This window comes from Pinus tabuliformis, chromosome Q (assembly GCF_031772625.1).
Source record: "Pinus tabuliformis cultivar Carrire ecotype Pingquan chromosome Q, CPIR1, whole genome shotgun sequence".
Lineage (NCBI taxonomy): Eukaryota > Viridiplantae > Streptophyta > Pinopsida > Pinales > Pinaceae > Pinus > Pinus tabuliformis.
The window spans coordinates 1,051,757,225-1,051,783,744 of record NC_142296.1 but is presented as its reverse complement, the minus strand read 5'-3'; the positions used below and the strand labels follow the sequence as shown (position 1 = coordinate 1,051,783,744).

Here is a 26,520-nt window from a genome sequence, read left to right as displayed (position 1 = left end):
GAGGAAATTGCTAACATAATAAAGGGAGAACAAAGTTGTAGAGCGAAAGCACATTCAATATTCATGTAAGAAGCTTTGACAATAGAAGAAAAATGAAGAAGAGGACATAGACATCAGAGAAGAGGAAGAGAGAAGAGTAGAGCTTGCAGGTAGCAGAATTGAGATTGTAGCAAGCATAACAAGAACCAAAGGAAGAATGGGAGCTGAGAAGGAAAGAACAGGAAGAGAAACAGAAACAAGAAGAAGAATAAAGGCAAGGCATGATGACATAGGAAATAGTGCCAATATAGTTTGATGAGTGTAAAAGCTAGTAGCTGAGGAAGGGAGTGAACAGATGCAGGTTCCCTCACCAAATCTAAGCAGAAGAACCAAGTATGGTTAGAGGTCGATAGGTACATGGAGAAGCTAAGGCGAGAGGCCACCAGGGATGACTTGGAGCTGAGCACACCAAACATCCAGAAGCACATTGGTGGTCTTTTCATGGTCTACACCATGTTGCACATGCTTCAGGACAAGATGGACATAGGTTCCAAAACCATATACCCAGAAGCTATGGAGGCAAGAGTTCGCTATGAGGAAGAGACCATCAAGCAGTTTGGGGACATCATATAATAGTATCAAGCTTGGAATCAGTATGTGACCAAGAATCATCAAGTGGATGCTTCCAAGATGGTCTTGCCCAAAACTTTAGTTTCATAGCATTGTGTCTTGTTAAGCTGTCTGTAGTCTATTTTGTCTCACATGGGTACATGTGGAAAATGTATATTATTTGTAAATATGTTGTAAGTAAAATTCCAAGTGTCATTAGTGGAATGTGAACAATCACTATGTAATTTAAAGAGTTATTTGTAATGAAGTTGAAGAGTCATGAGGGTAGTCAAAGAGTCACAAAGGGGAATTTCAAGGGTCATTCCACCCTTTGTTATAAATAGAACCTCATAACTCATAGAACAGGATTTTGGGAGCCAAGATTTTGGCTAGGAATTGCTTAGAGAAGGCTTGGAGAGTATTGTGACGAGCCTTGGATTCTCCACAACGTAGAGCGAGTAAAACTCTTTGGAGGAGCAAGCGGTATTGACTGTAATGTTCCACTATTGGGGCTAGTGGATTTCAATTGTGTATGTATGGATGGAACTTTCACTTAATAATAATATAACTAAGCCAACATGTTTTCGTGCATATGTTGTTATTGTAGTTGGACTATTCTGGTTGCTTTAGAAATGTATGTTATTTAACTTACGCATTTGTGTATGAACTATTTTGTATGCAATTTTATGAAACTTGTTGAAGGTGTGTTGTTGGATTAACCCGTCACTTTGGATTGTGGACTATTCCACTTCTAGATTTTGATGTCATTTCGCTCGTGTGTTCCTTTCAGGCTGCATACTATTATAGGCTTATAAGGGACACACTTACTTTTCCCCTCCATGTGTTAGAACCCCCATGCATCTCACCTGACTCAGTGCAAGGTCACACACTTGATTCCGACAAAGTTATCATACTTACCTCTGTGTGTTACTGCGGTCAAGGAACTATATTAATACCCACCGTTGGGACTCCTACTCCAAACGGTCTGAGGTCTAGTTGGGACTTCTTACTGGGGAGATCCCCTTGCCATGTTGGTGGGTCCAGCGCCATCAAAAAAATCTTCTAGAAGAAGATGGAGATCAAGTCAATATGATTTGAGCCATTGATTATAATTTAATCTAAGTCATTGATTACTCAACAAGAATATTATAAGAAGGACTTCGATGTGCATTTGGAACACACATCGAGTGAGAGATGAGAGATCGATTTTCTCAAGAGAGCAGCACAACAGTTGTCGGAGAGGTGATCGAGGATACTTCTTGCATTGAGGGGAAGGGATAATTTTCTGGTTGGAGAGTTTCCTGATCTGGGGATACATTGCAGAGAAGACAGGGAGAGATCCAGAAGAGGCAGTGTAGAGCCTTGCTATGCAGCGTTGTAGCCATGCTGAGGCAACACAAATCCTGTGAGGATATTCAACATTTGCCAGAGTCAAGTTACAGAGCCAGAAGCTGGGGTGTGAGACCAGAAGGACAAAGAGTTGAAGTTCTAGAGGAAAATGGACTAGCAATAAGGGTGACGCAGAGCCTAGTAGTTATGACACTGAACTATGTAGGATGACGTAGAGGCAGCGCGGAGGTAGTGTGGGGCTTTCGATCAAGAGCCAGGATTAGTATTGAATCTCTAGTGATAGTGTGAGGTATTTATCAGTAATTTCTCTGCCAGTCAAATTCTTTGTATTGGATAGCCAGTAAGGCATCCAAAGATTGTATTCAGAAACTACTGCATAATGATACAAGCTCTCAGTTGTTGCATGAGTTTTCCTGCATTGGGTTTTTCCAGAGACATTTGTCCAAAAACAATGATGTCAATTATGTGTTGGTTATTTATGCTTGCCCATTTCTTTTTTCTGCATATAACTTAATTAGTGAAAGTTGCATTCGTATTTACTTCAATATTTGCAGTGTAACACAATAAATAGCTTGAATGAATTAACAAGTAGGAGAAGTAATATCAGTTTGCTGCAGTAGGGATTTGGGTCTCTAGATTTTCACATGGTATCATAGCACAGGTGAAGCAAGAGAGTAGATCAAAAGAGCCCAGCGTTGAAGATAAGGAGGGAGATCGAAGTGCTATGTAGGCAGCAAATCGAATCCCCAAAAGGGATTGTGTAGTCCAAGCCAGGAGTGCAAGATTCTCAAGGAAAATCTTTCTTTGAGTGAGTTGACAGAGAGGTAAGATTTCCAATTCATGATTTTTCAGTGGCAGAGGGAGTAGCACAGCAATAGATCCAACGCTAAGCAGTGTTCAAGTGAGATGCAGTTTTTCACAGTAGTTACTGAGGCAAAAAAAAATGTGAGAAGAAGGAAGAAGACACCTTTTTGAGGGAATTTCTTCCTCAGTGAATTCTGAGCCAAGGAATTCTATTTCTTATTTTATGAGCAATAGTAGCAAGGAGCAGATCTATTAAATCCAACAGGGACTGTGTATGCCAGCCTAGCAATTGCACAGAGGAGAGAGGGAGTAGTTCAACTTTTCTGTTGGTAGAGATGGAAGCTAATGGGTTTAGAGATCAAGATCGATCGGACAAAGAATACAACTATGTGATCTGGAAGGATAGGGTCTCCTGCTTTCTAGATAAGCATGATCTCAAAGCCCATGTCGATGCAAATTCACTCAAGAAGTACAAGGCTGAGATGGTGAAGGCAAAGAAGTTGATTCTTGATGGAGTGAGGGATCACGTTGTATGTCACATTGGTGGAAAAGGGATGGCCAAGAGATGTCAAATGCCTTGGATATGTTGTATTGAGGATCTTCCAAGCAATAGAAGATGTACTTGGAGGAGAAAATGAGATCTGCGAGGATGCAGAAAGGGGAACACATTGATCTGTTCCTATCAAAGCTTCAGTAAGTCCGAGATCAGTTGGTAGTTGTAGGATCATCACCTCAGCCTACAAAGATGGTGAGTTTGGCCCTCAATTCAGTCTCAGAGAAATGGAAAGTATTTCTCAAGAGTATCATGGGAAGAGATAAATTTCCTGATTGGGAAGGAATGTGGGCCTCTCTTCAATAGGAAGAGATGAGATGGGACTTAGTTAAGTGAAAACTTGATGGCAACAACGCCAATGGGATGAATCCCAAGGACGAGGAGGAGAATGTAGCCCTCGCATCAGATTGCCAACAGGAGCAAAGGAGGAAGAAGAAGGACATTTCTAAGATCAAACATTTCCGGTGTGGTGAATTTGGTCATGTTGAAAATGATGGACTTGCAAACATGTCAAGGGGATCTCCCCAATAAGAAGTCCCAATTGGACCTCAAACCATTTGGTGTAGGAGCCCCAGCAGTGGGTCGTAAGGTAATCCCTTGACCGCGATGTCGCACAGAGGAAAGTAAGATAACTCAATCAGTAGCAAGGGTGTGTCTGATGTAGAGAGTTAAGGAATGTGTACGAGAGGTTCCAACACATTGAAAGGAGAGGAAGCTGAAAGTGAGTTCTAGGTTAAAAGGGATCTATCCCACCTCATCTAGGAACACACCACACAAAGTACATGTGTAGAATTTTGTAGAATTTTTTTACACATTAGCTAGCTCCGATACCATGTAGAACTTTTTCTAAAAATTAGCTAGCTATGATACCATGTAGAAATTTACCCCTTGTAGATCACCTGGTAATGCAATATACTAAAGCAAAACACTTGATCTACTTCTACAAACAATTTATTAGAAGCTTAATCGAACATGTGAAACATCAATAAGAACACATATAACTAATATGGAGAAATCAAACACACATAACACAGAAGATATAACTAGGGGAAAGCACCAGCCTAAAACCCCATCGCTGTATTGTCATACAAGTGGAAATATGTCCGGATTATACAAAGCCTTAGCTCAGAAGCTATCCAGCTCTCAGTAAAATCCCTCTACTACTCATAGACAGTCAAAGGTTTCTCACAAACCTTGTCCTCTGCCCTCCAAGCCTCCTATTTCTATGCACAGTTTTTCTTGGGTCCTCCAGCTGCAACCTGTGTGATTCTCACCTCACACACAACACCGACCTCTGAAATAACTGCACAAACCTGAATGAGATAAATAATCATCATGGATGAGCTTCCTTTATAGGAAAAATTTTCATCCAACTGATAGTACACTATCCCATCTCTTATCTCAACTGGATCTCTGTAAGAACTAACATGCAACAGTTATCCAGGAGTGAATCCTCAGTTATCTAAAATAATAGTTGTCACATGCATGCAAGCATTAACAAACTATATTTTATTATTTTAACAACTTGTTAAAATAATCTAACTGGACTTGACAAGTTAGAACACTATTTAGAACTAAGTCAACTGATTCTCTCATTATAGAACTCATACTTATTCCCTCAATCAGTGGAGGAAATTAAGATAAATTCCTCAATCACTGGGACAACTCATGTGCATGCTCACAAAGAATTAAAATTTTAATTTCCTTAACTAATTAACTCAATTGAATTAATTAATTAATATTTCCAACTGCTGTTAAGACCAGAATTAATTTTGCCTCCTATAGATAGACTAGGGACTGCTATAAATAGGAAGGGACCCAGAAATGTTATTTTTAGAACTTTCTATTTTTAGCAGTTTCACCTCTCACCCAAGGTGGCCAATGACCTCACTAGCCAAACTACTATTTTTAGACATGATATTTTTAGAAGTCCTATTTTTACCACATTCTAAATTTAACATTTCTTGTTGCACATTTTTCAACAACATGCATAGCTTCCACTGAAGCAGTCCACTCAGATGCGACATCCACAACAACAAGGTAAGATAACACAAACAACACTCACAGATCAATGCGAGATGAGTATGACAATTGATATAGCAAGGTTCATGAGAAAGGATTGTCTGATGTCTGGCAGAGAAGTCGACACAGACGGTGACAACATTAACCACATATGCAACACATTAACAACAAGATTCATATAATTGCATACAAATTAGTTCATATACAAGTACGTAAGTTAAACAACATATATCATTAAGGCAATTGGAGTAGTCCAACTACAATAACAACATATGCATGAAAATGTGTTGGCTCTTATTATTAAAGAAGTGTAAGTCACAATCATACAATACACCATGTAAACCTGCTAGCCCCAACAATGGAATTTTACTGCCACATCTACCAGCTCCTCCAAAGAGATGTACTAGCTCCATGCAGTGGAGAAGCCAAGGCGCATTACAATACTATCCAAGCCTTCTTCAAGATAGTCTTAGTAGAAGCTTGGCTGACCAAAATCCTATACAATGACTCTTCACCTACTCTATGAATGTTACATCCAACCATTGACACTTGACTTACACTTGACACAACTCAACATTACAATGCACATGTACTCATGTGAGACAACATGGCTTGAGCAAGCCTTGCAAGACATCACTGACACTCAGTCTGCTAAGATGAGACCAACTCTTTGACATGCTTGTGATGGTGAAGGTGATGAGTTGATACCAAGCTTGGTCATCCATGATGGTGTGCATGCACCTCATGGTGACATATTGTTGAAGCGAACTCTTACCTCCGTTGCAACCAGTGCATTGATTCGACCCCTTCATCCAACTCATCTCCTAACATGTGCATGGCCTTCTTGGGTGCAGCTGAACTGGAAACACACTGATGCATAGTATCCGTACTAATCTTCAAGTGTGTGCTGGTGGTCATGCATATCATCTTGTCGAAGTACATGTTTAGCTCCAGTTGGACTTGCTTCTTATCTTTGCCTTGGTGAGTGTGTTGAATGGGTTGGATTGCATGCGTGTGCATAATGATATGCATGTTGTTGAATCCCTTGCATGTGATCACCAACATTGATAACCATGTCAGCTCCATGTTAGTTGTTGGGATGGATCTTTAACTTGTACAGGCGCAGTTTCATCCTTGAGTGCACGATGTGCCCACTGTTGTTCCTATTCCTGTTGCAACTCATTCATCTGTTTGTGCAGCTTCATGTTCTTCCTGAGTTGCTGCTTCATCACATGCAACTCCTTCTTTGTTCCCTCTTCTTCCTTCATGTGATCTTCATGTCGCGCCGTCACTTCATAGATAGAGTCTCCAAAGTTTCTTTAATCATTAATAGACCTGCTTGAGCTTGGAACCTTATTCTGCCTCCAAGTTGTCAAAAACCCTCCTCTTGCATTCATTGCATTTGGTATGCTTTCTTCAGCTGTTGTTCATGATGTTGCTCGATGTGATGCTACTGTTGTCATATCTTGATGTCCTTGTCTACGAACAACTTGATGTCTTCGTGGGTAGGAAAGTCCATGGACACTTGATCGACTGCATCCCCAAGTGTACTCTGAATGATGTCTTTGTCTCTGCTCTACTGAAAACCAATTTACTTGTATTACTGAGAGGCAGATGAACACCTACAATACCTGGAGACATGGCAACACTCATGGTAAGAAATTTGTCAGTTGAAAACCAAAATGAACATGAGAACTGACTTGTATCATACCTGGTTGAATAATCATGAAGGCTGCGTAATTTCGGCCGAGAGGTTGGGAGACTGACTACCAAGACTGCAAAAGGCATAGTCTGGGCTGCTGGGAGACTGGGTGACTGTTGGAACTGCATAATGCACAGTCCAGTTTGGCTACTAACTACTAGGATTGCGCAATGCTCAATTCGAGCTGGGAAGGATTGCTGGCCCAAGGACATATTTGTGCTATTTTTTGGGCCAAGCAGCCATTGTCCTCCAAAAATGCGCAAAACACACCTGGAGGCTAGTGTTGGGTGGGAATGCGCAAATCATAGGAAGGTGAGCCTTCCTTTTCTAGATTTCACAATGTAGCCTTGGTGAAGGCAGAGCCCGGGCCAAGGTTGGCCCGATTTGCCGACGGGAAACTGAAATAAAGTAAGTCAGTGAATGCATGGTGACACTAAGTGATAGCAAAAGTGATTAACAATGCATGCAAAACATGAATGAAAGATTCAACAAACATATCAACATGCGTGTGGATGAGGCAGTTCATTGGTTGGGTGAACATTCGTGCAAAATAGTTTCATGCATGCAACAACAATGAGATAGCAATGAAAACTGAAACAAAGTTAGGACAAGCTAGTATACATGTAAATGATAACAAGCGTTTAAAGAAATCAAGCAAATAGTACCCCTATAAGAGAAAACACAAAAAGCGACAGAAATGCAGCACAAGCATGGGAAGTGGGCTTACCCCAAAACAACTGCGCCGAATGTGCCAACTACTACTATATTGGATGTGGGATGTCAAAGCTGCAAGGTTGATGTGAGGAATGAGCTCTGCAGCATCCGGTTGATGAGTTTTGAGAACATCGAGGTTGTGATGCACATGCCACAAATCTAAAGGAAGCGACACTTAGTGGGAGGTTTCTGAATTTCTCCTTGCATGTAACCTCCAACTACTAACATAGATCCCTGAAACAAGGGATGCCTTTGCATGCTTCCTTGGGAGAAGAATCCCATTCATGCAAGTCTATTTTGCTCAGTCCTAGAGGGAACCGCTCAACTCAGCTGCACATGCAAGAGACTGCTTGATTGTTGGAGAAAAATATGCATTTATGGCTGGGAGCCGGGTTGGCTGCCCAAGAGATTTGCACAATTTCTGGGTAGAGCAGATGACTGCTGCCAAGATTTGCGCAAATCCTGGGCTGAACAACCTGCTGCTGGGAAAATCTGCGCAAATCCTGTTGGGAGGGTTGGCTGGCAGGATTGCGCAATCTTGGAGCTCAACAGGTTGTTAGAGAGGATTGTGTAATTCTTAGAGGGAAGGCTGGTTGCCCTCCAGAAATGCAAAATTTTCAAGGGGAAGTTGCTCAGCCTGCAGCTGGACCATGTCCAGGTGAGCAGCTTATGAGGAGAATGGATCAGCTGTGATTGACAGGCTGCCTTTATTGAGGAAATTACTGAATCCTGAGTACTTGACGAAGCAAGACAAAGTGTTGTGCAAGGTTGGTAGGGAGGCTCCAAAACAGGCTAAGGAAAAATTTTGGAGGGTGGTTGTAGCCGCTACAATAGGTCACTACACTACGTAGTGTCCTCTCAAGAAGAAGGACAAGGATGAGAAACATGATCCAAAGGCTGCAACCGCAAGGATCAAAGAGGAGGAGTTTTCCATGATTTCCCAGATACATCCATGGGAGAGGTGGGGTGATATAGTACTGTAGTTCAAAAGAACTGTAGATGGGTAGGTTCCATTGAGGAGTCCACCTCATGGATAAATACCTTGCTACGGGAGCCCATATCAGAAGTAGCAAGATGGACCAGTGTCATTTGGTGTAGAGGAATTCTAGAGTGAAAGTTGCAGTGGCTAGGATCACGAGAGATTGAGCATCTCATAGCAAAGTTGTTAGTAGTGCAGTTGGCACATTGCAGAATTAATAGAAACACAAAGACTTCAGAGGGTCAACACAGAGACTAGCAACAGTCAGAACTCCAACAATAGATGCATCACACTAAACACCTTTGGTTCATTATTTTGGATGTTTTTTTGTTGCAACAATAGCAGAGTTGCAGTGCAGATGCAGTTGGCAGCAACATGTAGAGTTAGAAGTAGCACAAATGTAACATTTGCACAGTGGTTGGTGGGTAGTGATGTTATACATCAGCAACATAGAGGGAGATGTTACAGAGTCAAGGTGATGCTTCAGCAGGTTGCATTACTAGAGCACATTCCTCGCTAAGAGAGAGTGTTTATTTCTCGTAGCATCGGATGTGCTCTAAGACTTAGAGGCTAGGACACATGTATTCCAAAATACCCATACATAATTTTGGGAAATTCCACTTGGAGGTATTCTTATTAAAATAATTAATTATCTTTAATGAATTCCTAAGTCTAAACTTAGGAAATTAAAATAATTAAAGGGTATTAGTAAAACTAGGTGTGAATCTCCTAAAAGAAGATGAAGATCGAGTCAATAGGATATGAGCCATTAATTAGAATGGTTGTTTATTACTCAACGAGAAGATTATAAGAAGAAATTCGATGGGAATTTGGAACACACATCGAGTGAGAGATTAGAGATAAATTGTCTCAAGAGAGTAGTGCAGTAGTTGTCAGAGAGTTCATCGAGGAGATTTCTTGCAGTGAGGGGCAGGGATAGTTTTCTGGTTGGAGAGTTTCCTGATTCGAGATACATTACAGAGGAGGCAGAGAGAGATCCAAAAGAGGCAACGTAGATCCATGCTAGGCACAATAGAGCCACGTCGAGGTAGTGTAAATCCTGTGAGGATATTCTATATTTTCTGGAGAGTTGAGTTCCAGAGAGAGAAGCCGGGGTGTGAGACCAGAAGGATAGAGAGTCGAAGTTCCAGAGGAAAATCGACCAACAAGAATGGTGATGCTGAGCCTAGTAGCTATGACGATGAACTATGTAGGCTGACAATCAGGCAGTGTAGAGGCAGTGTGGGGCTTTCCATCTAGAGCCTGGATCAGTATTGAATCTCCAGTGATAGTGTGAGGTATTTCTCACTAATTTCTCTACCAGTCAGATTCTCTGTATCGGATAGCCAGTAAGGCATCCAAAGATTGTATTCAGAAACTACTACATAATAATACAAACCCTTAACTACTGCACCGATTTTCCTGCATTTGGTTTTTCCGAGGACATTTTTCCAAAAACAACGGTGTCAATTGTGTGTGTGGTTATTTCTTCTTGCTCATTTCTTGTTTCTGGATATAATTTAATTAGTGAAGACTGCATTCGTATTTACTTTTCTATTTACACTGTAACACAATAAATAACTTGCATGAATTAACAAGTAGGAGAAGTAATATCAGTTTGCTGCAGTAGGGATTTCTGTCTCCAGATTTTCATAGACTAGATTTGATCAGTTTACCTTGCAACTTGTGGGAGCCAATTTGAAGACGAGATTGGGTGATTAATTTGTCTTCATTGGAGCAAATATTGTAGTGACGTGATTAGGTACCTTATATTTGATTGGAGGGCAGTGTGTTGGCTACCCAAAGTAGTCCTAGAGCAGCAGACAAGAAGGACATTGTTGGTGCATGATTGGGTGAATATTGGAGCCTTATGAGTAGTTCTTTGATGGACGAAAGAGGCTACTAGAAGGTAGATTGAATCTTGGGTATTGGCTAGCCTAGAGAGCAGTTTGATGAGCCTGTGTACATGCAGCAGAAGTGACTTGCAACATTATTAGGTGGAATCCCTCTTGGAGTCTCGATGTGTAGTGGCCTTGATGAACTAAGGCACTACTAGTGAGTAGTATGGGAGCGAAGGACCAATACAAAAAGACACGACATAAAATTTGCCCAAGGAAGTTTTTCATTGTATCATGTATACCATAGAATGTTCTATCATTCATATTTGGTTTAATATAACTAAGATTGGTGATTGTACAATTTTGTTAAAAACCATGTATATTTGTGCATATGTGATTTACTACTTTATATTTTCGTTATGCAAAGTAGTTTATGGTTGAGATTCTTGGTTTGGTAGCGTCAGTGATTTTAAGACTCTAACCTAGACCCAAAGTCATGGAAATCCAACATAAAGCACCCAAAACTGCTCATTATGTTGTGGAACATTGTAATATTGGAGTAACTAAAGACTTGTTTAATGCTTCACTTGCTTCTTGGAAAAATGATTGGTTGCTTGATTCAAGAGCAACTTGCCACATGACTTTTAGAAAAAAAAAATTGAAGAATTTACTGACAATGTTGATGGAGCACTATACTTTGCAGATAATTCAAAACTCAAGCCATCAGGGCTTAACATAGTCAAGCTCAAACTGCCTGACCTTCCATACTTTCTTCTGCGTGATGTTTTATATCTCCTGGAGTTGAGGAGAAACTTGTTGTCTTTGGTCCACATCTGCCAACAAGGACACTCCATTCATATGTTTGATGGCAAGGTTGAGGTCAGAAAAAACATAAGATCACTCACTTGTCATGACAGGGATAGAAGAAGAAAGACTTCTAAAAATGCAAGGTACCTCTGCTCGTGCACAAAAATTCTCATACAATTCTCATTATGATGAAGGTAAATTTCCATCAAGTCTTTTATGGAATACTATATTTGGACACTTCAATTATGAAAACTTCCGTATGTTGAAGAAAAGGGTGTTACCGGTTTGCCTAAAATTCCTAGGAAACTTAAACAATGTGATGCTTGTATCTTAGGAAAGCACAACAAACATTATTTTCATGATTCACATTCCTAAACACATAGGAAACTTGAACTTATTCATTCATACTTATTTTCCACAATGCTTGTTCCTTTTGCAAATGGAAATAAATATATGATGACATTTATTGATGACTACACCAGAATGTGTCAGTTTATTTATTCAAGAACAAATATGATGCTTTTCAAACATTCAAGAACTTTCATGCATAGATTGAAAATGATGCACAATCTCATATTGGATCTATTCGCACTACACTTCAAATGAATTTGAAAACTATCTTCACCAGCATGGGATCAAACATCAAACAACTGTGCCTTATAATCCCCAACAGAATGGAGTAGCTGAAAGAATGAACAGGACAATCTTAAGTATGGTATGTTCCACGATGTTTCTCAAGAATGTAAAATGATGTTTTAAGCTGATGCAGTTCTATGTGATATGTATATAAAGAATAGGTGTTCATATAATTTTATTAGAAACAAGAATCCTTACGAAATGTGGTATGACCACATTCCTTTAGTAAAGCATCTCAGGGTCTTTGGTTCCACCTATTATGCCTTGATACCTAAGGAACAAAGAAACAAACTTGGTTCAAGGAGTCGTGTGTGTATCTTATTGGGGTATTCAAATACCTCCAAAGCATACCATCTCTATGATGAATTTAATAAGAAGTTTTTAGTGTCTATAGATGTGATTCTTCTTGAATCTTCCAAGGCTGACAATGTTGTTGAGCAGCAGTTTGATCCCTTGGATAGATTTAGACATGGAAAGTCTTTTCAAGAATTTGATAATGAGATTCCACATCTTGAAGGGGGGATTCCTATACTAGATCAATTTGTGGAATCTTCTTGTGAAGAACTCTATCCCTCACATGAAGCTCCATCCACTAATAACACTTTGAGTGACATGGTTGGCATAATTGGGAGACTCAATCTTGATTCATCCCCAACTTAGTCAATTGAGTAGCTTGGGCCATCTCAGAAAGGTCCTCCAAAATGGCTGACAAAGACACTTGAAAGTGCTCATCCTGATGAGGTTGGAAAGACAAGAACAAGAAATTCAACCATGCAAAATGGAGGTGATGTAGAATATTCTAATTCTCCTATTGATATGGACATTTCTTATGACTATGAAGTAAATTTGTCTTCAGATTTTGAACCAACTTCCTTTAAAGAAGTTTCTTCTCATGATGAATGGAAAGAAGTGATGCAAAATGAGCATGATGCCTTGATAAAGAATGACACTTGGGAGCTGGTTGATCCTCCATTGGGAACAAGAGCAATAGGCTGCAAGTGGGCCTATAAGAACAAGTATAAAGTTCATGACTCACTTGACAAGCACAAAGCTAGTATTTTGGCAAAAGGTTTTGTATAAAATAAAGGGGTTGACTAAGAGGAGACGTTTTCACCCACAGCAAAATAGGCTACCATCCATATACTATTTGCCTTAACAACTCAGAACGGTTGGAAAGTCCATCAAATGGATGTTAAAACTACTTTCTTGAATGGAGATCTGAAAGAGAATGTTTTTATGTCCTAGCCAGAAGGATTTGTTGTGAAGGGTCATGAATATAAAGTATGCAAGCTTGTAAAATCATTGTATGGCCTCAAGCAAGCACCATAAGCCCAGTATGAGAAGTTAATTGAGCATCTTCTGAAACTCAAATTCAAAAATTATGATCTTGATGATGCAACTTTGTTTGTCAAGAAATTTGGCAAAACAATTGTATACCTTATAGTGTATGTAGTTGATCTTTTGATGACCAGGAATAGTGAGAGCTATGTTGCATCCATAAAGAAGGAATTGAGGAAAGGTTTTGAAGTGAAAGACTTGGGGTATGTTCAATACTATCTCGATATTGATGTAACTCAACTTCCGAAATTTATATTTCCTTATCAGAAGAAGTACATTGGAGATCTGTTGGACAAGTTTGGCATGGATGAGTGTAATCCTTTGACTACTCCAGTGGAACAAAACTTAAAGCTCACATCCACTGAAGGAAAATAATTTGAGGATGCAACAAAGTATAGACAGCTTGTAGGAAGTCCCAACTACATGACTACTACTAGACCAAACATTTCATTTTTTGTTGGAATCCTCTCCAGATTTATGCAAAAGCCTTGCGAGAGACATTGGTCTACTTTGAAAAGTGTTCTAAAGTACTTGAAGGGAAATCAAGACTTTGGACTTAAGTATACACATGTCGGTGACTTTAGCTTCATTGGATACTCTGATTCAAACTTCTATGGAGATAAATAAAATGAGGTATCTACTTTAGGTGATACTATGAGTCTTGTATCATGAACTCTCTCCTGGAGGTCATGCAAATAATCAGTTCCAGCAGATTCCACAACCAAGGCAGAATATGTGGCAGCAACTGAAGCAACAAAGGAAATTGTGTAGCTTAGGAAAATTCTGGAAGATTTGTAGGTGAAACAAGTGCATTAAACTCCACTCGTGATTGAGAACACTTTTTCAATAAAGTTGGCCAAGAACCCAAAGTTCTGTGATCGAACGAAGCACATAAATACAAAATATCATCTCATTCGACATCATGTTCAAGCCAAGACAATCCATCTACACTATTGTTCAACAAATGAGCATATTGCAGACATCTTCACAAAAGTTCTTTTAAAAGAAAAGTTTGAAAGATTCAAAATGATGTCTGGACTCACCAACATCCCTTCAAATTAAGGGGGTGAATGTTGGTACCTAATCATTGGGATTGGGCGAATATGTGTAAATAGTGTACATATGAAGAGGCACTAGGAGATGAAGCCCAAGTGTCTCTCCCTCCATGTCTATATCTAAAATCATCCTTAATGCATAAACAAAATTCAGTTTGAGGAATAGCTAAGAATTTTTGAATGATCAAATAAGTAAATTATCGAATTTTGTGAGAAATTATTGTACTATATAATAGATGGAAATTTTGCTTTTTAAAATTTAAATATATATTTTTTTAATTTTTTAATTTTTTAATTTTATTTTTTTATTTTTTATTTTATTTTTATTTTTATTTTTATTTTTTATTTATTTATTTATTTTTTGTGTAAATGCTACTTCTATTAAAAAAGAGAAAAAAATAATATATACAGAGAGGTCAAGACCTCAGAGGGGGCTGAAGCCATCCCTCAACCAGATATCTTGATAGACATAAACCCCTGTGACAACAATCTCGGGATTAAGAATACTTAAGACATGTTTTTCAAATCCCTTACAGACAAAAGTGCGAACCAGAGTTGTGAACATCACTGCAAAACTATCGAGGACTATGGCTTTACTAATAATCATTCTGCCCTGATAGCCATATACAAAATTTGACAAAAACAATGGCTTTCTGAGCCATGACCTGATACAACTCATTATACTATAATGGCGAGTATCGATACCAAACCAGGAGTTGAAACAGAACAGAATTGACATAATCCAGAGAAGCATAGCAAAAATATGTAAAGACCAGAAGGGAGACTGCCATCAGTGTGCATTGTACCGAAGAAATCAAGCATGTTTCAGAGAGTCCGGAGCGTCCCTTTCCACCTGGCTAGGAGAGCCCATCCACATGTCGACTGCGTTGTCTCCATCTCCCATGTCGCCGCCACCTGGAGGAGCTTCCAAATTCAGAATGCCACCGGGAGGGTGCTCCGGCTCGACCGTAGGCAAATTGCGCTGTGTAGAATCAACTGGAGGCTGAGGTGCTGCAGGCGCATTCCCCTCTTCCTGCACATTGTCACAATTGAACACAATACCAGCCACGTCTCCCCGAAGAACACTTTCGTCCTGAGACTGAGATGTTGTGGTATGAACAGAGCTGCTGGGTTTATCCTCCTCCTCAACTAAGATCACTATAATGCTGGCTGCCATAACGGGTTTATTGAGCTGACTGTGAAATTTGAAATGGGTGGTTTGGAAGGAATTATGCGGGAAGGGCCTGCCATGATCAGAGGGCGGAGAGGACGGGGAGGCTGAAGCCAACGGAATGATATTTTGGGGGGCAGACTGAGAAGCATGACCATGATTACCACTGGTGCCTCCACGGCAAGAAACACCATGGCGTCGCACCATTTTCAAACTAACAGAGAGACCTGGGAAGGGTATTAAGCAGGACCAGACAGAATAGGGCCAAGAGTGGGTGAACCAGGCTGAAACCAAATTCCGGATGAACCCCCAAGCGACCAGAGTGAAACAGGGGTGCGGGAAAAAAAGAAGACGGACATGGAAGGAGCCGATGAGAGCGATAGCTGAAACCAAAAGCCGAGCCATGAATAAGAAAGCCTACGCGGGATCTCAAACTGGGCACGCATTCATTGTCGAATGCTTAACCATCATTTTGTACCCCTTAGCATTCATATCAGTCGCGATGGGTTTGTGTGAGCTGCGCCGGATCACCAGGTGTAGAGACAGCTGGCGGCGGAGAGTTAATCCGCTTTAAATGAGCCTCGAGGACACCCGCATCTGGGTAAAATTTTAAATTTATTAAAAAAAAGGGTAAATCATCATTATTTCAAAAATTTTAATAATTATTATTTTTTTTATATAAATTATTTATTGAAAATTTATAAAATTTATTTTTTTATAAATATTTTATGGAAACTATAATTTTTCTTTTCTAACAAAATTTTTGTGATATTTTTTTTTATAAAAATTCTAGAAAAAATTAAACAAATTATTATTCTATAGAAATTTTGTAGAAAATGTTGTTTGATAGAGAGATTTTATAGAAATTATTATCCTATGAAATTTGTTAAAAGTTATTGTTAAATATAGAAATTCTGTAGAAAAATTATAGAAAATAATATTTTATAGAAATTTTATATTTTATAGAAAACATTGTTTCATAATTGACAAAAAAATTGTTGAAAATTATTGCTCATGGAAATTGATGCTTTTAAGAGAATTTTTGTTTTAAAATGTTTAATTGGCTTTAAAAGAATATTAAGTTTTCAAATTCTTAAATAAGTAAATTAAAGGAAACTTTACCTATACCTACTTTTAATTCTAGTTTCAAATACAATATTTTTATTGTTAAATAAGACAATCAATACCTGAATTGGTGTTTGAATAATCTTCTTCTTTAAGTCCTCAAAGGTTATTTTCCCACTTAAAACTCTAGCCACTCTCTGTCATATGGTAGAAAGGTATTACCATTGTTGAAAATGAGGTTATAAAATTTCTTAGGTACTGTGTTCTCGCAACAAAACTCCTTATGTCATAAACATTAGTAGGCATGATCCACCTCATGATGACCTCCATATTTTTAGGCTTCGTCTTCAACTCTTCCCCACCTATCACTTATCTCAGATACCTCCAACATTCTTATGCAAACTAATAGTTAACATTGTTATGCAAACTAATAGTTCTTGATATTCTCGAGCAGTTAGTGCTTCTTTAATGTTTCTAGCACTTTCATCAAATGTGATATGTGTTCTTCCTCGGTAGCATTGTATGCCAATATATGATCCAAATAAATAATAAAAAAATGAATCTATAAAAGGGAACATTGTACCATTCGTTAATGTCATGAACATAGTTGGTGAATTGCATAGGAAAAATGACATAACTATCCACAAATATAAACCTTCTATGATTCTGAAGGAAATCTTCTAGGTATCCTCTTCTCTTACTCATACCTAGTGATAACCTGACTTTAAGTCCATCTTGGTGTTTGTGGGAATTTTCCCTTGAGGTTTAAGGTTTGAAACTCAGTAGAGCCAGAGGTAAGAAACTCTAAAATAAAACCCAAATAACATATAATCAATGAGATCTACTTGGAACATTGAAGATCAAATGCCCTTCTTTCTCCTTGCTTCTCTCTTTCTATAATCCAATAACAAAGAAAAACAATAGGCAAAAAGAGAGATTTACATGTACATATGATCAAAATCAATACAAAAATGTAAAAAAAAGTCATTCATAAGCATCAAAATTGGAATAGGAAAGAGCTTCTTATATATTGTGTCACATACCCGTAACCTCAACAATATTTATTTATTTTTTTTAAACAACACAAGTCCTTGGTAAATAAATCACCATCTCTATGCACAGTTATATTATGTTTTGCAAATAATTAAACATCGTATGCTTATCATTTACCAACATAGGTTTACCGCAGACTTATATTATGGATATGGTATGCTAACCGTGGGCTATTCTACGCATGCTGAGACATCACAATAACGAATAATAATAAGGCACACATATATCTTCACCACGGCAACTATAATGCTGCTAACCGTTGACTCATGTTATGTTGAATTATTATATATGTATAGCACTTTGGCAAACGATGCATATTATGGTTAATTATTTGGGTTGCTTCGGCTGTTTCCTTGGTACTGTCCGAGTGCGCCACCCGAGACTGCCGACGGCGTTGCCATGTGACGAGTGCACGCGGCGTTCCCTCCGTCGGTCCGATCACGTGGAGGGCAGATGGCTGCCATAAATTGTCTGCCAACCTCACAGCTCGATCAAAGGCTGAGATTCTCCGTGGCAGATCTAACGACGGAAACACATCCAAATGTCCCGCCCAATGGTGAATGTATAAGGTTCTATTTTCTACTTGTTGGGTTATTGTTATTCCGCTGCCGTGCCATTCCGTCTCATTCGGGCTGCTGTAACCTTACGCGCCGAGAGAATGAAGGAGCCGAGACGCTGCTTCATCCAGCTCCACTGCAAGTGCAAGGTAAGCTTCAGCGTTCCACTGGTTATTTCCTCTGTTCATTACCTTACTGCATGTTGATTTATTCGGGTTTTCCTTGCTTTTCAAACCGACTAACGATTATTCGATGGTTGCATGCAGTGGTATCCATCTCTGGTTTGCGGTGGATGAGGAGGTCCGCCTATGGAAATCCGGTGCTTGCGGCTCTGCCACAGGTGCGCGGTTGAGTGAGGATATTTGTTCTTTGTTTTGCTGAGACTGCTGACAGAGGGTTTTCTTTACGCCTATCCGCAGCCCACCTTTAACCTCACCGTTTTGATCGCAAGTGGCTACGGAAGGCTTCCTCTGTCTCGCTTTTATGACTGCTTTGGGCCGGTTATGGGTTTATCAACCCTAATGCTACCAGCGTTGAGTCTGGAAAGTTTCTATATGCATGCAATGCTGCATTCGTATAACTGTGATTTGGTATTTGAACTGTTAATATAGATATACGCCGGAGGGCGTTTCAGCCACGGCACCATTGGATACTGTTTGGGCATCAACCCTATGTAATTTCTTGTTTAATGTTTAATACAGCCTTGCGGCTTTCTCCGTTCTGTCATGCGACTTGTGTGCAGCTACAATTAACAGTGTAATATTTTAGTATTTGTAATGAATTCCAGTGTTAAGTATATGCTACTGTCTCTGTTGGTGGAAATACTGGTTGACTTGTATTTTTTTTTTGAGGTCGGGGAGAATCCTATCCACCCGGATGCCTCGAACTCCGACCATGCAACCTTTGTTGATTTTTGCTGCAGTATATTATCTCATGAGGGTTTTTATGCATATGTTTATTTGGTATTTCGATTTGTATATCTCATTGTCTGTTTATCTGGCTTATATGACGGTCCATGGACAGTGCAGACTGCTCGGTTAGCTGGTCATATGTCTGCGCTGTGTAAGGAACAGGTCTAACATGCTGCTCGTAGCAAGAGCTACAACGGGGTTTCATAACCAGTGTTCTGTATACCAATTTAATGGCAGTGCTTGGTATCGCTTGGTTTGTTTTATAAATTTTAACATGTATACAGCCGCTTCTCATTCTATGAACGCTGCTGGTTCATCGCATTTTAATTTTATTAAGGGTTCTCATGACCCGGCACTTCCCTAAGAGGGTTCATGAATGCTCGTTTAAGAGGGGTCTCGGGTAACAGTGTTTCCCTATAGGAACGCTTGTGCCGAGATACCCAGCTGCCCATATATCTCGTTTTCATGAGATAAGGCGCATAAAGGGTGTTCAACACCGCAAGATTATATATCCTTTTATCTTTCTGTGCGCTGTATATAAATGTATATTTTAGTTGTGAATGCAAGGTTACCGAGTTTAATTGAATAGTTATTATTATTTTATTATTGGGGTTTCTCTGTGGCTTCGAGAACAACCCGTCTTCTCTCGGCTCTGACCCGGTTCTATTCCGTTTCTTTTGCCTTGAGTAGGCAAAACTGCCTTCAACCTTGCTGTTTGCTTGACTTGTCTTGCACTTCCATCTGAATAGCGGAACTTGCTTGGTCTGTCCGCGTCCCACCAGGCTCTGGAACGAGTTGCTGGCCTTGTGGCTCAGTCTCCGTCTTCCATTTCAGAACACAGAGTTCCAAAGTATATATATATATATATATATATATATATATATATATATAATGACCTGTACTGTGCAACTTGTTCTATACAACTGCGATGTCACCAATATGGCAATGGTAGTATTCTTTCCAAGAACCTATTTATTTATCTCATAGCTATCTACAGTCTAACTTAAATGACTTGTGACACTTACAGAGAAATAAGGGTCAGTCTCACTTACCTGATTGCTGCCAGTCCTTAATTTCTCAATAGGTCATCTGCAAGCTCTTGCATAATATTTTAAGCATAATATTTTAGCCGCCCAACCACGAGACTCGTCTTTCGAGACCAGAGTCTCCCCCCTAGCTTCCTCTTGCCGGATCCCTATCCTCAACAAGGGTGCACAGTGTGCTCGACTATCTGGTCCTTACCAGACTTAGTGTTCAGCTCACTTTTCTTTTTTCCTCTCTCTTTTCTCTCTCTCCGTCTGCCTATCACTACAGCACAGACCTTTTGTCATTTTTCCCCTTTTCCTTTGGGAATTTTCAGTTAGAGAGGGTGGTTAAAGTCAGTTCCAATAACTGACTTTTCTTGCCAACTCCCTCCCAAGAGTTGCCAACAATATCATGAGTATTCTTTTCCTTTTAAACATTTAAGTTCATAAAAAAAATAAAAGAAATACTCTGAAATCTTCCTTTAACAATCAATGAGATAATCTTGCAATGTCATTTCTAAATTCAGTCTTTTACCGTAGTAAAAACTAAATATTTACATTCTCTTGGGGTCATCACATCTCCCCCTCCTGAGATTGGACATCGTCCTGATGTCTGCTGTTCACAAACAGTCCCGGATAAGCCTTCTTAAGAAGCTCTTCATCTTCTCAGGTGGCCTCCTCAGGCCCATAGTGCTGCCACGGCACTTTAACTTGGGTAATAACTCGCTTCTGCAACTACACTTCTCTCCGGTCGAGAATGCTCAGCGGTTCGACCAGGACCTCTCCTTCCGATTCGACCTGCAATCATCAATAATATCAGTTAATTTCTATTTTCAAAAATATGTATCAATAGTTCAACTGAATTCAGTCCTTACCCGTATGTCTTGCCATTTGATCACATGCTTAGGGTCGTAAATGTATTTTTTAAGCACGAAAACATGGAATACATTATGAATTCTAATATGGCTTGGAAAAGCAAGCTGGTAGGCTACCGGCCCAACCCTTGCTAAGACCTGAAAAGGTCCAAAATAGCGGGGTGCGAGTTTAGCGCAACCACTCCATTGCAAGGTACTTTTCCGGGCTTGTATTCTTACATAAACATGGTCGCCCACCTGATACTCTTTGAACCTTCGCTTCCGATCTGCAAAATTCTTTTGCCGATCCTGGGCAGCCTTTAAATTAGACCGCACTCTTTTTACCATGTCCTCCATTTCCTTGAGCATTTATGGCCCCAACCTTAATTTATCCTCTGGCCCACTCCAGCTTGAGGGCATACGACATTTCCGTCCGTACAAAACTTCAAATGGAGACATCTGGATCGAGGTGTGGTATCTGTTGTTGTATGCGAACTCTACCAAGTGTAAATAATCCTCCAATTGCGTTGGTTTTTGCATGACACATGCTCTTAACATGTCCTCAACAATATGATTTACCCGTTCTGTCTGTCTGTCAGTCTGGGGATGGTAAGCTGTACTGAAATTCAGCTGCGTACCCAGTTCTGTAAAACAATGCTTTCCAAAAGGCAGATGTAAATTTTACATCTCAGTCTGATATTATCGTCTTTGGAAGCCCATGCAGTTTGAACACGTTTTGCATAAAAATGTGTGCAATCTGTACTGCTTTGTAGGTAGAATGCACGGGTATAAAGTGTGCTGCCTTACTTAGCTTATCTACTACAACCATAATAGAGTCATTATTCCTCCTTGTTCTAGGCAGTCCAGTTATGAAATCCATGGATATGATCTCCCATTTCCATTCCGGAATGGGCAAGGGCTGCAATAACCCTGCTCGATGTAGGTGTTCTGCCTTAATCTGCTGACATTCCAAACACCGCGCTAAATACTCAGCCACGTGCTTTTTCATACCAGGCCAATAGTATTCCCTTCGAAGCGCAGTAAACATCTTCTAGTATCCAGGATGACCTGCGTAGTGGCTGGTATGAAATTCATCCAAAATCAGATTTTTAAGATTGTTGTCGTTAGGTACAAACAACCTCTTTTTATAGAGCAGCATTCCATCCTCACTTAATTCATACCCCTGCTGACTTTCCTTGCCGGAAAGTGGTATTTGCTGTTTCATTTGCTGATATTCTACATCGTGGTCTGCTGCCACTTTTATCTTTTCGTGCAAGGAATTCTCCCATTTACTGAGCGTAACTTCGTATAAACATTGCACCTTTCGACTTAGTGCATCAGCCACGCGATTTTCTTTGCCTTTCAGATGTTTGATGTCGAAATCAAATCCACTTAAGAAATATGCCCAATGGGCTTGCCTTGCATTCAGGGTGGGCTGGCTGAAATAGTTTGTTAAACTATGATGATCTGTTAACAACAGAAATTTCCTTCCTAGCAAATAATGCCGCCACATTTTAAGTGCATGTATGACGGCTGCCAATTCTAAGTCGTAGGCAGAATATTTCTGCTCATGCTCCTTCAACTTCCTCGACTCATAGGCGATCACTTTTCCTTCTTGCATTAACACGCCGCCCACGCCCTCTCGACTAGCATCGGTACATACTACATAATCCTTGTCAGGATCAGCTATACTCAAGATGGGAGCAGAGGTGAGCAAATGCTTGAGTCGCTCAAAGCTTTGCTGACATTCTGGGGTCCATTTGAATGTCCTTCCTTTCTTCTGCAAGGAAGTGATAGGATATGCTACCCTCGAGAAGCCTTCCACAAATCTTCTATAGTAACCGGCCAGTCCCATGAAGGACCTGATATCCGCCACATCCTTAGGTACAGGCCAATCCATTATGGTCTTTATTTTCTCAGGGTCCACTGCAATCCCTTTCTTTGTAATTACATGGCCTAAATACTGAATCTCTTCTTTGTAGAAGTCGCACTTGCTGAGTTTAGCATACAACTGATGCTCTCTAAGAGTTTGCAGTACCAATCGGAGGTGTTCCTCGTGCTCCTCCTTTGAACGAGAATAAACCAAAATATCATCAATAAATATCAGCACAAATTTGTCTAGAAATTGATGGAACACACTATTCATTAAGCACATGAAGGTGGCGGGTGCATTAGTCAACCCGAAAGGTAACACTACAAATTCGTAGTGTCCATACCGGGTTCTGAAAGTTATTTTTGCGATATCCTCCTCTTTAATTCTGATCTGATGGTAACTAGATCGCAAATCAATCTTAGAAAATACCGTTGCCCCTTTGACTTGATCAAAAAGCTCATCGATCCGGGGTAAGGGGTACTTGTTTTTTATTGTGAGTTTGTTTAGCTGTCGGTAATCAATACACATACGGAGGGTTCCGTCTTTCTTCCGGACGAATAGCACCGGAGCTCCCCATGGAGACACACTAGGACGGATGTAATTTTTGTCTAGCAATTCCTGTAATTGCATTTTCAATTCGGTTAACTCAGGTACACTCATTCTATAAGGTGCCCGCGAAACTGGGGCAGCCCCCGGTAGCAATTCAATGGTGAAGTCAATATCTCTTTTAGGAGGTAACCCCGGGATCTCTTCCGGGAACACATCTGCGAATTCTTTTATCACCAGAATATTGTCTAGTGTGGCCGTTTTATCCTTGGTTTCTGCATATCCCACCTGAATGGCATATATCTGGCACCGTTTTCTGATGCACTTTTCTAGCTGGGATGCGGTGATTGGTCGGACCTGAACTGGTCGCTTAATCCCTTGCATCTCTTGTTCTTTTCCAAAATCATCCTTGTATCGAATGATTTTCGTCTTGCAGTTCACTATTGCCCAATGCTTTTCCAGCCAGTCCATTCTGATTAGGACATCATATGAGCCAAGTGGAAGCATATTCAGATCTGCTAGCACTGGTTGTCCTGCTATTGTTAGGGGACAATTATTAATCTTTTCCATTACTCGCCTTTTAGCCCCCATAGCTAGTTGTACCAGCCAAGGGTTCCTGAATTTTTCAGGTTGTAATTTACACTGTTCAACTATCTTTGGGCTAATATAACTTAAAGTAGCTCCTATATCTATTAGAACAGTGATTGAAAGGTCTGAGATTTTACCTTCAAATTCGACCATGGTGGGTTGGTATTCCGCCTGGCGATTGTCCAGGGCTGCATTTATCCTTGGCACACTTTGTCCCACATCGCCGACAGTTGACGCCTCATGAATATGGGATATCTGATCAGTTCCCTTCCGTTGTGGGCAGTTCTTGATGTAATGCGGTCCGCCACAACCCCAGCACTGCACTGGAGGTCTGGTTATTCCTTCATTGTCCAGCTTGGCAGATTGCTCACCCATTCTGGTTTCGCCGATTGTCTTAGTTCTGAACGAACCTCTGGGTGCTGCTCTATTGTTCTGCCCTTTACTGCTTCCTTTAACTCCGCTTCCTCGACCTCCTTTACTGTTTCCAGCAGTTTTGCTATTCTTTTTCTCACTCCATTTCCTATTGGAAATGTCTCCTTTCTGTTTGTTCTGCTGATAATAGATTCTGGCCTTGCGAATAGCTTCATCCATTGTTCTAGGATTGTCAAATTCAATCCTTTCCCTCATATACATGGGTAAACTACTAAAAAATATTTGCACTTTGGCCTTTTCTTCCTTCAGGTAAGGCACATAACGAAGCAGGGAAGTAAAACGATTAATAAACTCATCCATGGTCTGCTGTCCTAATCGAAGATCATGGAACTCCTTCGCCTTTTCATCATAAAAGTGCTCCGTCAAGTATCTCTCTTTAAAATACTTCTGAAACTTTTCCCACGTTATGGTTCATTCACTTACCCCTTTAACAATTTTTACTTCCTCCCACCACAGGGTTGCCTTCCCTTGCAGCTGGAAGATAGCCAATCGTGCCTTCAAGTTATGGTTGTACTCATATAGCTGGAAATATTTGTTCATATTAATTAACCATTCTTCAACCGCCTCCTCTTTTTCTCCATCGAAGTGTGGGGGTTTGATTTTCTGAAATTCTCCTTGCAGTTCTACCCTTTGACGTTTTGAGGTCTGCAGCTCGGATGCATTGCCAGATTGATCCTCACCTTCTGCAGAACTTTCAGGTTCCACTTGATCGTGCTGTTCCTCCATCACTCTCTGTTGTTCCGCACTAGGATTGGCTAATGGAGGGTTCTGCCTCCCTGACAGACTCCTCAAAATTCTCTCCTTCTCCATCGTTAATCGTGCATTATCCTCCCGCAACCGGGCCATCTCATTTTCCAAGTCCTGGACTGTCTCCAATATAGCCAGGTCCGTGCTCCGCGTTTCCTCCCCAAGCTGTACCCACAGCTCTGGGTTGTCTCTGGGGTTGGTTGCAGGTCCCTGTTCTGTTGTGGGCCTGTGCGGAGTGCTGCTAGCTTTCTGCATTTTTACTGTTAATCTCTAATGTCTTCTGTGATTCTTCTTTCTTCTTTCCTGGTATAAAATTAAGGAAATATTAGCACTGTAAGTTACTTACACAGTTTAGCTACAAAAAATACAACACTATGATCACCTCCCATTTAGCAGGTTAGGCTCGTTCCCAGAGGTCACGGTATGGGAACCTCGGCTCTGATACCAATTTGTCACATACTCGTACCCTTAGCAAATTTTTTTTTATTTTATTTTATAAACAACACAAGTCCTTGGTAAATAAATCACCATCTCTATGCACAGTTATATTATGTTTTGCAAATAATTAAACATCGTTTGCTTATCATTTACCAACATAGGTTTACCGCAGACTTATATTATGCATAAGGTATGCTAACCGTGGACTATTCTACGCATGCTGAGACATCACAATAACGAATAATAATAAGGCGCACATATATCTTCACCACGACAACTATAATGTTGTTAACCGTTGACTCATGTTATGTTGAATTATTATATATGTATAGCACTTTGGCAAACGATGCATATTATGGTTAATTATTTGGGTTGCTTCGGTTGTTTCCTTGGTACTGTCCGATTGCACCACCCGAGACTGTCGACGGCGTTGCCATGTGACGAGTGCACGCGGCGTTCCCTCCGCCGGTCCGATCACGTGGAGGGCAGATGGCTGCCATAAATTCTCTGCCAACCTCACAGCTCGATCAAAGGCTGAGATTCTCCGTGGGAGATCTAACGGCGGAAACGCATCCAAATGTCCCGCCCGATGGTGAATGTATAAGGTTCTATTTTCTACTTGCCGGGTTATTGTTATTCCGCTACCGCGCCATTCCGTCTCATTCGGGCTGCTGTAACCTTACACGCCGAGAGCATGAAGGAGCTGAGATGCTGCTTCATCCAGCTCCGCTGCAAGTGCGAGGTAAGCTTCAGCATTCCACTGGTTATTTCCTCTATTCATTACCTTACTGCATGTTGATTTATTCGGGTTTTCCTTGCTTTTCAAACCGACTAACGATTATTCCACGGTTGCATGCAGTGGTATCCATCTCTG

General features: G+C 40.3%; 1 protein-coding gene across 1 annotated transcript; it reads right to left on the bottom strand.

The window, feature by feature from the left end:
- Positions 1-22,073: 22,073 nt before the first annotated feature.
- On the bottom strand, positions 22,074-25,463 carry LOC149223112 (uncharacterized). Its single transcript, XM_089387791.1, has 5 exons — positions 24,885-25,463; positions 24,167-24,800; positions 23,550-23,974; positions 22,648-23,087; positions 22,074-22,461 (listed from the first exon to the last, which is right to left on the bottom strand). The coding sequence occupies exons 1-5, from the start codon at positions 25,461-25,463 to the stop codon at positions 22,074-22,076; spliced, it is 2,466 nt and encodes an 821-aa protein (XP_089243917.1).
- Between the last annotated feature and the right edge of the window lie 1,057 nt (positions 25,464-26,520).

Excerpts from the sequence above, each read along its gene's own strand:
- LOC149223112 (XM_089387791.1), bottom strand. The coding sequence starts at position 25,463 with ATGCAGAAAGCTAGCAGCACTCCGCACAGGCCCACAACAGAACAGGGA. Across the intron at positions 23,975-24,166 it reads CACCATGGTCGAATTTGAAG|GACAACCAGTGCTAGCAGAT; the intron begins GTAAAATCTCAG and ends TAACAATAGCAG. Across the intron at positions 23,088-23,549 it reads GGGCACCTTATAGAATGAGT|GAGGAGCACGAGGAACACCT; the intron begins GTACCTGAGTTA and ends TCTCGTTCAAAG.